At 38.7% G+C, this 16,427-nt stretch overlaps 1 protein-coding gene across 3 annotated transcripts in view; it reads right to left on the bottom strand.

The window, feature by feature from the left end:
- Positions 1-1,211: 1,211 nt before the first annotated feature.
- Positions 1,212-16,427, bottom strand: part of lingo1a (leucine rich repeat and Ig domain containing 1a) — an 85,339-nt gene continuing 70,123 nt past the window's right edge. For 2 of the 3 annotated variants that reach the window (XM_028959403.1, XM_028959402.1), the window contains one exon: positions 1,212-4,427. In XM_028959403.1, coding sequence (XP_028815236.1) covers positions 2,568-4,415 — 1,848 coding nt within the window. In that variant the 5' untranslated portion in view covers positions 4,416-4,427 and the 3' untranslated portion in view covers positions 1,212-2,567. Of the gene's footprint in view, positions 4,428-13,268; positions 13,404-16,427 lie in introns of those variants that run through there. The other variant, XM_028959401.1, reaches the window with a different exon arrangement.

Raw genomic sequence — 16,427 nt, forward strand, 5'->3', positions numbered from 1 at the left:
CTCCAAAGAGCAGAAAAAAGGTTGGCATCTGAACGTCTGAACCTGCCATTTTTCTGCTCATTGTAGTAAATCAAAGCTTCTAGAATGAGGCCATAAAATTTAAAAACATTAATTTATGGGATTTATCACAATGCATCGACAATTGAATCATGAGACCAGTGAAGATTCACACCTCTACTATAACTATAATATACAATTTTCATTAGCCTGGTTCCAGACTGAATAGTGATTTGAAGGGCTTATGTTTTCCATTAAATTACCATAGGGTCAGGGAGCTGCAGTCTATATTACTTTCATCTCACCAGAGTGTAAGTGCATTTGGCCTTTCCTCTTCAACAAGCAAAAATCTAAAAGCCAGCCTGTAACACAGCCTGTGACCTTCTGCCAATTCATACAGAGTAGACAAAAAAATCTGTAGTTCATTAGGCAATTTTCTAAAAAATGTTGGGACCAAAACTGTATATGAGCAGGAGAGGATTGGGGTGATGATGATTAAAGGCTAATTTCCATCAGGTCATTAAACAAAATAACTAATTTATATGTAAGCCATAAAACAAACACAATCAGGAAGGTCACATACTCTTCAGCCAGCAACCTAAATGAGTCAGTAATTGAAATGTGTTTTGTGTTACATGGTCACAATTATAAATAGCATCTGCCTTTTTATCATACAAAGTTTGTAATACTGTGTAATATTTAAACCCTGCTGTAAAAAAACAATACAATATATGATATTTGCAATGTACCGAAGAGAGGGAATGATAACCCAGGGCAAAATAAAGCTTGTAGGACAAACCGTGAGCCCTGTTCCTTTAAACCCAGCCTGTATTTTGGGCTTTGAGAGCCTTCCAGCCAGTTGGCCCTCCTCAACCCACCTCAAGATACCAGAATCACTTCTATTCTAAAAAAAAACCTAAACTGACCTAATATACAATTGCAACACACCAGCCAGTAACTGCAGTTAGACCTCATCTAAAGAGTTTATCTTAGGTTTCATTGTTTTTACTGCTTTTACTTCTCCTTAAACATCTGAACAAATGTTTACTTTAGTTACAAGTAGACATGAGGCTTTAGTTATCATTTTGTAATCATGTTAAATCACGATAGGACCAATAAATATATTGGAAAAATCCCCATTGATTGTTTAATACAACATACCATATTTTCAACAATTTAACATCAATGAAATCATGTTAATTAAAAAAAGAAAATCTGCATATTACCTTTATTGCACAGAACAATTTGAACATATTTTACTTTCATCCTTTTTTGTTTAGATATTTTAATACAAAATTGGCATGGACCACATATTAAACTTTGTCCTTGGTTGAAATGGAGAAATAAAAAAAAAAAACTTTTTTTCTTTAATTTTTTTTTTTACTGATGGGAACTATTTCTTAGCACAGTAGTCACATTTAAACAAAGAAAACGTTTGTAATCAGCATGAACCATAACCTACTGTTCTCTTTCTCTGTAATATAAAAAAAAAGGATTACTCCAAAGGTTTTGCAGAGCGCAATGGGTGAGCCCATCTGTGGCTCTCCCCCATCTGCATGTTCCACTGCCTGCATGTTCTGTCCATAGTTGCAGCCCATAACCATGTCACTTCTAATGTCATCCATCATAAATAACTTCATCCTTTATCCGCCTAACCATAAAACCCAGCTGGCCACCATGTACTCAGAAAAGTCAAATCAGATGTTACCATGATCCCATTATACATAAATGTTGTTTACTTTTTCCCTGGCTCGCATTATGTCCTCCGAATCATGTCTAGCATAAAGAAAAAAGCAAATCCTGCTGTTTTGGGGATATTCATAGTTTCAGGATTACTGGCCATTTCAGGGGGTCGCTCACTACACTAACAGCATTAGAAAAAAATCAAAACACAGTGAACACAGTTAAATTAAATTAAGCATCTGAAATTGACCTTGACTTTTTCATAGCTAGGATTATGACCGTGCTTTTCCATCCAATATAAGAAAAGAGCAAAAAAAAAATAAAATAATAATAATATTTGAATTGAATGTTTTATAATAATTTTGTTATATTGGGTAACATTATCAGTTTTGTATTTATGGGCTAATATCATACACCTTAATAAATTAATGTGTGCAACATTCCTTAAACTTTTTTCCTTTTACTGTATGATAAAACCAAAAATTTCCATTTTCATTAAAAAAATACAATAGAATTAAAAATGCAGGCAAAAGGACAGTAAAGGAGAAAGTTGATCCTGCCTTTTGCATTCTGGCGGTTGATAAGGACATTTATAAGGGTTTAGATTCATTTTATATATACTTCTTTTGATTTTTTTTTCTTCCTTTCTGAATAAAAATCCACACAAACGTGTATTTCTTACAATAAAATTCACTTTCAAAGAAATGGTCCCTGAAGGCCAAGAAGAAATCCAACATGGAGTGTCTTTTTGCCGTCATATAATGAAAGCAAAGATCTTTGAAGTTATATAGGAAAAAACAAATATGTCACTTTTCTACAACGTCCTGGTATCCTGGGGAAATGTTTCTTTCTATTTTGGTTTAATCTTCACTTTTCCCTCAGAAGCATTAAATCATTTTCATGTTGAATTTACGGGGTGCATCCGCGGTGCTGCTGCTCATGCCAGCGTCCGACTTGCGTGGCACATACTCTATCTCTATGTTGTGTTTGGTATTCCCCTTACCCCGGCTCCACAAGAAGAGCAGCACAAGACAAAAAAGCACGACACCAAGGAAAGAGATGAATCCCATGGTGGTAGCGATGATCAGAGTCTTGATGTCAAAAGGAAATTGAACAGTGGGTCGAGTGCCATTGGCAACGTTGTCATGGGGCTGGTTGGATATGAAGGCAAAAGTCTTGTTGGACTGATGGGGCCAGTCAGGAGAGTAGCTGTGAACATGCAAATGGGCTAGGGCTGTATCGTTACCGCCTGCGTTGCTGGCAATGCACATGTATGTTCCATTATCCTGAATCTGGGCATAGCGCACTTCGAGGGTGCCATCGGGAAACACCGTTAGCCGTCCAATGGTTTTGGTAGTAATGAACTGCTTTTGTGGGGAGAGCCACAGAATGACAGGGGCCGGGTCACCGTCAGCCTGGCACACAAAGTGAATGGTGGTCCCCTCATCAATAAACTTCTGTTGGGGCTTACGGTCACGGATTCTCGATTTGCGGCAAGTGAAATAGTTGGGCTGCAGGATGTCTGGGAAGTCCTTGAACTCCTTACCCTGCACGAACTCAGGAGACGAGCAGGTGGGCTGCTGCCGATTGAAGTTCAGCCTCCAGCGTCGACGGAAGACCCACAAGAGTCTGCAGTCACATGCCAAAGGGTTGTCATGAAGGGCCAGGGTCTCCAGATTGCCAACTGAGTGAAATGCCAATTCCTCTAGCGTGGTTAAAGCATTTCCTGTCACGTTGAGGGTCTTAAGGTAGTTGAGCCCTCTGAAGGAATATGGCTCAATGATAGCCAATCTACCACCTACTAAATGAAACTCTTGAAGCCTGAGGAGGTCATGGAGCTTATTTCCTTCAATAGATACAATGGGATTGTAGGACATGTTCAGAAACCGCAAGTAAACCAGGTGCCGGAGAGCCACATAAGGTATGGATGTCAGGTTGGCACTGGTGATGGTCAGGGAGGTGAGGTTCAATCCATACAAACTATTGGTTGTCATTGTGTCTAGATAGGGCCAGTTGGCAATCTCAAGCACTTTTAGCCTGTAGAGCCTCTTGAAGGAGTAATCCCTGATGCTGTTTATGTTGAGGTTGCGCATCCGGAGTGATATTAGGCTATGGAGGTGGGTGAAGGCTTCGGTAGGAACTGCTGTCAGGTTACACTTTTCCAGAGTGAGTTGTTCCAGGCTGCTGAGGCCATGGAAAGCCCTGTGGGAGATGAATACCAGATCGTTGTCTCCCACCTCTAAGGACCGTAGGTTGTAAAGGTCTTGGAACATATAATCCAGTAGAATGACAATTTTATTTTCACTGATATCCAATTGCGTGAGGTTGCTCAGACCCGTAAAAACCCCCAGCTGTATCAGTTTTAGTTTGTTGCTACGCAGCCCCAATGTCCGCAAGCCATAGAGGTTGTTGAAAGCTCCAGGCTCAATGGCAGATATGGTGTTCTCGTTCAACTCTAGCTCTTCCAAGTTTGGGTAGTTGGCAAACTCGTCAGGGTTAATGGTTTTAATGCGATTCTTGCTGAGGTCCAGTAGAAGTGTGTCAGTGGGGATTCCTTCTGGGACGGATATGAGCTTCTTGCGGTGGCATACAACTGAGCGCTCTTGGGCATTGCACTCGCAGCGTGACGGGCAGCCTGTGGTTGAACCTGACAGCACTGTACCCAGCATCAGAATCAGAATGGGCTGCCAGCAAGCCACCAAGTAGCTGTGCCCACTTGCTTCCCCAGCCACCATCCTACCGGTTACCTGAGAAGATAGCAGACAAATAGAGAAGAACATACAGAAGTGTTGTTAAAAAAAATTTACACAGTCCCATTACTCTATTGCCTCTACTACATATTATTATTCTCTATTAAGATATTACATCTCTATTACATCTTACAAAGACCTGAAGACATCATTGCCTCTTTTGGTAAGAATTTTTATTTAGCATGATTTTTTACTCTTCAAAAAATAAGAAACAAACAATAAAATCACAGTCACACATCCTAACATTGGTCTATTGAACTATGATATAATATTTTTACACAAAGGTGGCATGTGTCCTGCCAGGAGAAAGGTGGGGACTTGCATAATGGAAAGAATATGTGAATCTTGCATTTCTGCTTTATGTGCACAACCCATCAAAAGACTGTCCTATGCAGGTGATGATGCACTCTGATAGGAAGGCAGTGCAAGGATTGCGTAATCCAGATTTCAGATTTATGCATGTCTAAATCAGTGGCATCCTTGAATATAATATCTATCTATCTATCTATCTATCTATCTATCTATCTATCTATCTATCTATCTATCTATCTATCTATCTATCTATCTATCTATCTATCTATCTATCTATCTATCTATCTTTATGCAAATTTGCAGATCTTGACCATGCTTAAGATCAATCAGCCAATGCAACTGTTTCATATTAAATTATGACTTTCAACCATAGCCAGGTGCAGTTAGAATTAGCAACATTTTTCAAAGTGTAATCCAATTCCTGCTGCGTCTGGGACAAGTATGCTGGGAACATCTGTGCCATGTAAGGTTTGCATAAAATACCCCCCTTCCCATCAACTTGGTGATCGGATGTGGTTGTGGCTACAATCCTGTATGTGGTAGGAGAAAAACTGCACTATACATTCTTTTACATTTTTGGCATGTGTGATGGATGATACTGTTTAAAGATTCAGTTCATAACATCCCATGATTGAGAAAAATCCACAGCACAGAGGTATGGCCTATGGGAGATGTTTTCTTAGACAAACATAGGAAAGCAAACCATGTAATTAGGAACTAATTACTATTATGGAAATTAGAATAATGAAGTTCTACATAATTTTTAAATGTGTAACATGCACATGATCACAATTTTCTGAGGTTGTTACTACTTATTCCCTTGTAATTTAGCCTCAATTCATACAATATCATATAAATTTAGTTCCCAGAATGTCCTTATTAAGGTCTCATTGTACAAGACGTGATAAAGCATTTTGCTTTATACTTACAGCCTTTTCCATAAAACTTGCATGAGAGTCGAGAACCAAAGAGCAATCTGCTGCATGATTAAGTGTCGTTCATGGACATAGTTCATGTAAAATAATGACTGTCAGGACATCAGCATGTATGACTTCCAATTTGGCAATCCTGCACACCAAAACTTTTTGAACTGACGTTATTAAAATGCTGAATGGGTTGCCCCCCAACTGCATGTCAAAATCTTGACAGGGCCTGCATAATGTATGGCTCTGAACCCCCATAGCACTCAGTGGTCAACATAACAAGACTAAAAGCTAGAGAACCCTGAAAGAAAGATCAATATTGTCAAGCAAGACAGCCAATTATATGGTGCTGTGTAACATTGCAATTCCCTCTACTGACATCTCATTTTTTTATTTAAATATGCATTAAGTTAAGTACATGTTCATTTATTAATTCTATCAAATTCTTATAATGAAAAAATTGTTAACCTAGGTGCCCTGCAATGAGCAGCACTTTAATTAAAGTTACAAACCCTTGCCTGATTTATATTTCGCCTTCGTAGGTACCTTTGTCGCCTCGTCTTTTATCCTTATGGAGAGTGTCACATGTGAAGTAACTCTGATCTTGTTAGATTCCATTATGTTTGGCACTAAAATGCAATCATGACATGGATCAAATGTACTCCCTGCTGGCAAAACTCTGTGGCAAACACTTAAGATGCTCCACAGTGGTGAGGAGCGGCATGGATCAGATGCTTTCAGACACATTTTTTCTTGATCAAGTCAGACTTTTGATTCCGTTTTATTGTAATATCATTGGCTCTGATGCACTAAACCAATTTTCATGTGCAAAACTGGACCATATGAAACATTAATTTTAAACTCATGTAAAATGCAAAGTGCTTAGAACAAGATAATAAAGATCATAATATTATGACAGTCATTTTATTTTTTTCGCTCAGTTTAGGTCAGTCTGGATGTATTCGGTGATGCTGTCATAGTATTTTAATATTTTTATTATAAAAATGTCTATGGATGCATTTTATAAAAGAGATGATTAGATTTAGATTTGCTCTTGTTGGTTCTGCTAAGCTCTTGACAGTAATAGCCCAATACATAATTACGGTAGGGGCTGTTATTCCTGTACAAATCATGGTGATAGGTGTGTCTATTAATCATGTCTATTCTGTTGTCCATATATAGTGATAATGATTATAGCTGAATTAACATGATGTAGACCTGATGAGATGTTAATCAATAAAGAAGCAAGGTGTCATACTTTGACATATTTTTCTTATGAATAATTTAGGTTGTTCAGTGAAATCAATTTCTGATTTTTTCCTCATTCTGCTGGGTTCTGGTATATGGACCAGATATTTTATGGTCATGTTCTTCCATCTTGAATGGAAACAGTGAATCCTGCAATATAATACTATATACACAATATACACATGCTGATATGCATGATATGGATTTTGAGATAAAATTATATTGTGAAAATTGATTCTGTGAAAATTGAAGAATTACAAACAGTAAATAATGTTTTAACAGTGTTTTAACAAAGAATGTAGATTTAAAGAAAATTTATAAGCTGTTGACAAATTAATGTATTACATTAATTAAGTATGTAAGTAGTAAAAAAAAATAAATTCACATGCCATAGCCCAGTGTACATGCTCCTCTTCCTGGAGACACCCCACCCCCCTACAGAATTTCCATTCCATGCATCTAAGCTGTCATTAGACTGTTAACGATCACTTGATCCTAATTAAGCAATGGGTGAACTAAAAAAACTGTCTGTCTTAGTGGCTGCTTAAAGCATACAAGATGGTTCTCATGAATCTCAACGGTTTGTATCTTTCGAAATGGTTGATATTTTAAAGAAATTTTCTGCTTCCACATTTGACTACAGCAGTTTATTCAGTGTGTCGCAACGATCCATTTTAAATACTCTGGTTAAACACCTGTGATCTTTAGGAAAATCCCTCTTATGCAGCTGTCACAAGTGTTAGAACAAAGTGTTAAACCCCTAAGCCCACAGTGAGTCTGAAACTGATTGCTCGGCAGAGTCGGCACTGTGTCTAATCCTTGGAGCAGGCGGGCGGGGGTTCCTCTGTTTTATTGCTACTGTATGCCATTCTGAAGGCCCTGTTTCTCAAGTGTGTGCCGTATGCCTATGTCATTTAAGCAGAAATGACTAGTTAATCTTAAGGAAGTTTTCTGAAATCGCAGTATTTGATTTAAGATGTATGCCGATGTCTTGACAAAAGAGGAAGATCAAGCAAGCCAGAACTGCTGTTAACTGCATGCTAGATGGCCTTCTTCCTCAACCTACCCTAATGTATGAGGCACTCTGGGAAGGTGACCCCCGAGTCATTGTGATTGAAATCTGGATCAGCACTGTGGGCTGGCCAGCCTGTGCATGATATGCCGATGCTTAAATCGGACTTGACGTGGGACAGATGGGCAGCAAGGCTATAATCCTGTGGAAGGAGCCGGTTGGTGCAACAAGGTGCAAACATTCCTACGGTGACCAGCTGTTCCACCGCAAAGTACCTGAACTTCACCTCCACCAGGGTCACATACACACAGCAGCACAACAGCAGTTTTTGGATTGAGAATGACCTCTGTCTGTTACACCGTTTGCACCACATTTTAAATAGGGCCACATTTCTTCTAGAAAATCCAAGCCCAAAATATAGATTTATGGTAATAAACAATGACAATGATCAGTGCCAAGGAGAAAAAAAACAACTAGGCATGAATGACACATTATTCCTCATTTTTTCAATATCTTCAAATTGTCACAGAAAGAATGCCAAATTTTTCAGATGAGGAACAGAAGCTGAGTGAAATACATAAAAAAGGACGAGTTACAAGATGTGAGGGAGACCCAGTTTCAGTGCGGGAAAGGTTAAATCATAGTTTGGCACGTGGGAGGTGTTGAGTAAACATGTAAGAGGTTGAATACTGTAGGTGTGTAAGAGACACTAAGAGATTACAACAATTGTACAATGTCACAAAGTAGAAAGTAGGCTCAGGTCTAAGAAGCTAACCTTTAAGCTGGATCACTTACATGCTTCTTTCAGACATTTCAACAATGCTCATGCTGAGGCATAATCATTCTAGTGAATCATTTTGTGAATATTTTCTCTGGACCATTTTAAACTTTCTCATTCCAAAGAAATTCAGCAGTATATTAAGAATGTCTCCAGTTGCCTAGATGGTTTATGAACAGTCCTGGTTTATAATCAGAAATACATCAGACTGACTGTTAAAGCACTGCTTTGTCTGATCAGATAGAAGATTGCACAATTTCATTTCCTTACCAATCGATCAGTGCATGCCTAACACACACACTCACACACACACTCACACACACACACACACACACACACACACACACACACACACACACACACACACACACACTACCATTTAAAAGTTTGAATGCACCTACTCTGTGAATGGAGACTAAGATAGAGAACAAGGATATTTAGTATTTGTTGTATAAAGTGAAGTATGTTTAATGAATCTGTTTTTTTCAGTCTCTTTTTACCTTTGTGGCTGCTTTGTTCACGCACTTTTGTCATCATCAATACACGTTTGATGAGATGCTCATTAACATGGGTGAACATGATGAGAAAGTGTTCAGCATAAACCTTCAGGACTGTTGGAAACCGTTCCTGTTATTCAACTTAAGGTGGTGGAGAGAAGGTGTCAAATGCTGCAATCACAGCAAAAGCTCCCTGATTTAGAGAGACACAAATGTTCACATGTCCCCGTTGTTTGCTGTTATGTGTTTGTTACACAACCTCACATGTATTTCAAAGTCCAGTGTCTTCAGTTTTGTTCTATAATATAAAAAATGCATTATATTATACATTATGGAAACAGTTCAGTTTTCAGATGTATATATAGAAGCACAGAACACAGGCAGGCTTGTCAATTGACTGAAACACATCAAACATAACAGAACAGGGAAAATCAATGGACCTAATAATAATGATGGTGGACCTAGTGTGTTCTCTCTTGCTTAACCCTTAATCTACAAGTAACACAAAGTGTCAGATTCTGCACTCACTTGTACATGACCTGGCTCTTAACATTGCCTCAATTGGATAGAGCCACAATTAGAGATGTATTATTACAATCAATCTGACTGTGCAGTCAATCATGTTCAATTCAGTCATTTTTCATTTCATATGGATGTCTCAATTTCAACACTTATAGACAGTGTTCATTAAATAAGAAAGATAATCTTCATCTTTTTCAGGACCAGTTCAAATTATAGAGATACATCTTAAAAAGTTCAATTAGTATCATTTCATCTTGGTGCACAATCACTGGTCCAAAAAGGGATTTAATTACATTCAAAACTCCCTACACCTTTAGTCTGAACTGAGAAGAGAGAGAGAGAGAGAGAAAAAGCTGGGAGCTAGGATCTTGGTGAGAAGGGCAGAGCAGTGGAACAAACAAGACAAAATGCCACTGAGATTTCCTCTCTCCCACCATGGATTGCTCCATCCACCAACTAGGCTCCAAGGCATTGCTCCATTCCCACAAAGACAACAACAACCTTCAGAACACCTTGGAGCCAATGCTGCTAAACTCATGAAAATGAAAGGAGCACACCCCTAGCAGAAGGTGAGGAGGAATGAAAAAAAGGAATTGATTCAAATGTCACACTGCTCCATATTTCACAGTGCTTGTGACCATGACTGATGATTCCATCCTTGGGTAGCAATGAATACATGTAACACTGATTATTTATTGGTGAGCATTTCAGCAATAGCAAAGTGTGTTTCCCATACTGGGCTGAAATGCCTGCAGAACATGATGGAGATCTGCAGCAAACTATGACGGCATCTACCTTCTAGCCAATGTTCAATTTACACATTCCAGTGTGGAATTAATAAAAGGACAACCCAGGAAAAGACCAATGTGGCAAGAGGTTAAACTGTCATGCTCTACAGATGGTTGGTTGCGATCTGCCAAGCTAAAGCTAAAAAAAAATGGGGAGGAAAAAAAAAATAGAACTCCGCTGACAGGTACACAACACCTAAATGAAGCTGTGAAAGGAGTGAACATGTAGACACATCAGGTAAGAAGCTGTAAGTGACAATCATTTTTTTTTTTTTTGACAAGGAGATGACAGGATTTTTTTGCACACTGAGGTTTCAAATCTACGCATCTGAAAAACCAAACATAATCTGATGAACTAATTGTACTGCAGTGTACCTATCCTGTTGAGTACATTATGTTAATCTATGTTACATGATTTGTCACAATCATGTAACATAGACAGCTATACATGTATGAAGATTGTTTTATTCCCTAAAAGTTGTCATTACCCTGCACTGCAGTCGAGTCTGTAATATGGAAGCTTCTGGACTTCATAAGAGGCTTAATCCAGCCAGCCTCTGAGACTGAGGCAGTGGGATGAGGATGTGTCCTGAGGTTTATGGACTACAAAGCACTGATGTACATCGCCATAAAGGCAAATGTAACTATATGTAATATCATGTACCAGTTAAAGTGATAAAATTACAATTAGTGGTGTTGACTCACTTGATTTCTGTACTGACATTCAATAGCGTAAATGTCACCTGTACCTAAATCTGCCACCATCTCTGCTGCACAGATCTTGGGGTACACAGAATCATGATTTGTATGTGCAATGTTTAAAATGTATTTAGTTGTATAATGAGAACATACTACAGCAAAAGGGTAGCAGTGGTTTGTGGATTTCTTTGTTTCGGGGTACAGATGCATTCGAGTTGAAAATAATTAATATTAATTAATGTGACTAACTAATATGTACATGTGTAATAGATTTCTTAATTTCTTGGTTTCTTATTCATTTCTTAAACCTCTATTAAATCATTTAGCTACTCTTGTTAACTGACAAGGTAACGCCATCTTTAGGAGCTTCTTCATATGACACGGTAGAGTAATGAACCTTGGAAACTAAAAATCATGGTTTGTCTATTTACAGAAATTTATTTCTATTTGAAAAATATTTATTGATACATATCAGGAAAATATAATTAAAGCATCAATGCCAGGTCAAGCATAAAATTTCGCCTAACTCTAATCCTAGATTTGAATCCATACAAGCTTCTGTGCAAATTAGAAACATTTCCGGCAACCATGTTCTATCAGTTTTTAAAATACATGAATCTAAGCATCAACAGAAGCAGACGTCTGGTTTTCTGCTGTTCGTTCTGTAAATGCACAATCCTGAGCAGAAGGTCATACATAATGGCAAATGAAAAATCTGCTGTAATCCACAGTTTCTGAGTGGCGCCAAATGAAATAATTATCACAGATATTATAAAATATTTTATGCTCATCCAAACAATGTGCACGTTTGATCATTTTTCACTTCAAAAAAATTATTCTGGGGTGTTACTCGTTGAAATGGCTCATTACTAATTATGCAATTACTGGGTGGCTGTGACCTGTTTTAAGATGATTGGTGGAGAGAACTGCACAGCATAGCACATGTCTGCAGGAAGCATACCACTTCCACACTACCAATATACATCACTTGGACATGGACCTCACATTAAGGATTAAATGGTCCAGTAGATGGACACTCATAAATACAAAAAAAATTATAGTGAAGGCAGAACATTCATGAGAACTAACATTGCACCAACATATTCTCAATGCTCAATTAGCAGGGAGTGACACATTTAACATGGAACAGTGACAAGCTGTCATTTAACAATTGACAGGAGGCAAATAAAAAAAGAAAAAAAAAAACTATTGACCTCATGCTGACAAACAGCTGAGGAGCTGGCAGTAGGGGAAATCTGCTCATTAAACTTGCGCTTTCATCTATTGTTGAGGAATGTCAATGAATGAAGCACGGGAAACACAGCAGGGGTGGTGGCTGCCATTATCTACACAATGCAACTCCCTGCTACATTGAGCAGCTCTATGCGTGAGCTGTAAATTCTAGCAGTTTCCAGTTTCAGTTAACATTTAAAAGATAATAGTAGTAATAACTGAAGAAAAAAAACTTTCATCAGCAACAAGGATGAAGATGGGTATATTTAACACACAGCACTGAGCCAAAACCTTGCAGAAGTCACCTCTCCACATGGGCATAATTCCACACTGCCTTTTAATGGCTCATATATGACACACACACACACATGCAGTACACACAAGGTATGTAGGTCATTCTTTTTTAATGAAGAATTAAATGAAAAAATGCCTGTGTATTAATATGGTGACGATATAACTGAAATATGCAAAGAAATTATCATCATGGCACAAATGTCCATATATAAAACTAATATAATGGGAAAATGGTCTGTAAAGAATTGCTGCGAAGATAAACGGCTGCTTCTTTTTTTCATCCAACTGTCTTCTCCTTTTTTGCCCCTCAGACTGATTATTCTCTTCCGCTCACACGGCATTTGAATGCATGAATAAAGACACTCTCAGGGGTGGCAGTGACTCATGCTTTGGGATGGAAGTGGGCTACGGCCCGCAGATTTTTCCTCCAATGATCCGCGTGCACATTACGTGGGATAGACACTTTGGTGCGCACACATTTACACCATGTAACATCTTCTCAAAAAACAAACAAAAAAGTGTGTGATCTTACCATGAGTAATCAAGCTCTGTGTGGCATGCAACGCCTGCCTTTGCCATTTTATGCACTTTGTCCTGCTGGTGAAGAAACCGCTTTGTATGCCAGCCAGCAGCTCATGAGGGGAGATATTTAAAGACAATAAATGGTAATTAGAGCCTGCCGGCAAGGTGAACCTTCACTGAGACCTCAGAGCCCAGTTCAGTGTTACCATTGGAGCTGCAGAGGAAAGCTGGAAGGAAAAGCTCGGGAAGGAGGGGCAGGACTCAGACGACCAGGAAAGGTGCCCAGAGTCCTGGCAGAGCCGTGTACACTGAAGCCTCCATCAGCCAGCCAAGCCATGTTCGCGTTCCAGCTTCCTGTTTCAAATGCTACAAATCACATGCTCCATCAAGCATCCATCAACCTTAATATCTCATTTTCTAAAACCAAAATAAAAAAGCCATATCCTATTTATGATTATTTCCTCTCACTGTCTCTCATTAGATAACTGAAAATAGCATCGGAAATGGCATGCCATATCCGTTCGTAAAAAGACATCTACTTGGAAGGTACATTTGTTTCTAGCTCTTGCAAATCTCTTCATGACAAACACCACAAGACGAAGTGCAATTTTGCTTTTAAAATGGGAGGGACGCACTTCTCGTTTTTCCAAAAGAGTTTATGATTTATGGTACCAGGATTTGCAGGCTCTTCATGGATCATCAGTCAGGGTTCCCACCCTCAGTCAGACTTAAAATTCCTTGACTTTTCCATGACTTTCCAAGAAGTTAGCAAGTATAAGGACATTTGTCGACACAGACTTTGCAAAGATTTTGCATTCTAGAACGAGAGAAATAAAAACCCTCACTTGGAACAATGCTATAAATGCTATTAACAAAATTCCCTGACAATTCCCAGACTTGGCATTCATATGAACAAATTCCCTGACTTTCCCAGTCTGGAAATGCCTTTACTGAAATTCCCTGATATTCCAAAAAAATCCCTGACCCGGGGGAACCCTGATCAGTTTATCCTTGTATCAGCTCTAATTCAATGGCGAAAAGGCTTTAAAGTGTCACCTCAGTGACGCCATTTTGCCTTTAATAGGGGGGTAGGCAGTCAATGTCTTCTGAGCAAAACAAATCTCGTGCAACTATCTCCTCAGGACAAGCTGCTTACGATTCAAATGTTTCTGCATTACAAATGACTCAGTAGCCACGTCGCAACTGAAATGAATCATCTGATTAGAAATGCCTCAAAACACAGCATCTGGTCAAGTGTGCAGTTGTCAATAAATGGAACAGGTCAGAGGGCAACACTCTGAAATATAGATTTTTTAAGACTTCCCTGTGCAAACAAAAACATGGATTTGAACATCAATTTTGTGACTGACATTAAATATTAAACGTGTAATTCCACTTAATGAAGGTCAGGTCAGTACAACATACAGGAAAATGAGGGCTTATTTCCTTATTCTGGTTTTCTGGGGACACAATAATGAGGTTTATGGAGCATTGACAATTTGATATGAATGTATTCAGTCATCTGCTGACATCACCTAGCTATTTTGCAAACCCTCTTATCCAGGTAAAAAAAGATGAAATCCTCCCACATGACGTAAGATTAAAAAATCTGGATTTCTAGTCCAATAGCAATAATGATACCAATTCATCTAATAGCCAATGCTGCCATTCAATACATTTTACAATGTCTATTGAGCACTGTACTGATTTATGCCAGAGTCCCTATTGAGCAATCCAAATGTGACAGTGCAAAATAAACTCACTCACTATCCTTACTTGCCTGTCCTTAAATCCTTAAAACCCTGTTACTCAGGGTTGTGGCTGCTGGAGCCCATCCTGGGACACTAGGCACAAAAACTTTCTGAGCAATATTATGTAATAACAATATAAAACAAACCAAGACTCAAAGAGTGGAAGTCATCATCCTCTACTTAGCAATGGATGATCCTGAGTTGCATGTGTCAAGTTATATGGTAGTGTGAAATGCATCAATATATGAATTGCCATGTTGTTAATATGTCATGTTGTTGGGAACTCACTGTTGCTAGTCATCGGAGTGGGTTTACATGGTCACTGTGGTCAATCCATTTAGGATTTATGTGTACTTATTTATACTGGTATCAATTTAGAGACCATATCTTGGTGAATCCCAAGAACCAGCCACAATGGTCACTATGCTGGCCAAGTAATGAAAGGTTAACAGCAAAACAATGAACAGAAAGCTGTGGCTGTTGGGATGGAGAGCACTGCAACCTGCAAACATCTTTGGCATTGAAGGTGATGTCAGTTCTGCAATGCCAGACCTTTATAATTCAAGAGATTATTTTGAAATTATCTTCAAATGGTGTCATTTTTTCATGTTCTGTACTATGCTCCATGTCCTTGGTTCTCAAACTGTGGTACGCAGGCCTGTGGTACATGGCTCCCTCTGGTAGTACACCAACTGTCTCTGCAATTATTGTTAAAATTGACAGCTGCTGAAGCTAAACGCAGAGCAGTTTTTACTCTGATAATTCTCAATTTTGAAATGTTAATATCCTCAGTGTACTTGACTGCAGCATTGACTGTAGATGAATAGTATAAAGTATTCAAACTAAGAATAAAATTGCCCTGTGTACAATAGTTAAATACGCCTACTGAATGTTTTTGTTTAATGTCATAACTGTGATACTTGGAGAGCCAAATATATTTTTGGAGGTGGTATTCGTGAAATGTGAAACTCACCGTGAGACCCACTGGTCTACACGTGGCTGCATTTTGAACAGATTGGACAGGCAAGGGGCCAGACTGGATTGTGGCAGAGGCAATTGCAGTGACATTATGACAATTTCAAGTCAAAGAGACAAGCATCACCTTTTCACGCCCAGAATGATATCAGGGTGCTTTAAATTCTCCAAACTTCTAATATTGGATGTGGAACTTTGAGCTTTAGACTTCACAATCTCTCCTCTGTTCTCAGAGCTTTATAATTTTTTCTACTTCCTCTTCCTTTTCAGTGCAAACAAGGCAAAGCCAGAGGAGCTTGATCTGTGGGATAGCACAGCCTAATCCCTGTCCTGGGAGAGATCTCATGGAAAGATGGGGCTTTAATTAGTCAGACCTCTGTATGAATTTGTTGATATAGACCCGGGAGGCGAAGACTAAGCAAAATGAAAAAAATGTCTCTGCT

This window comes from Denticeps clupeoides, chromosome 17, assembly GCF_900700375.1.
Source record: "Denticeps clupeoides chromosome 17, fDenClu1.1, whole genome shotgun sequence".
NCBI lineage: Eukaryota > Metazoa > Chordata > Actinopteri > Clupeiformes > Denticipitidae > Denticeps > Denticeps clupeoides.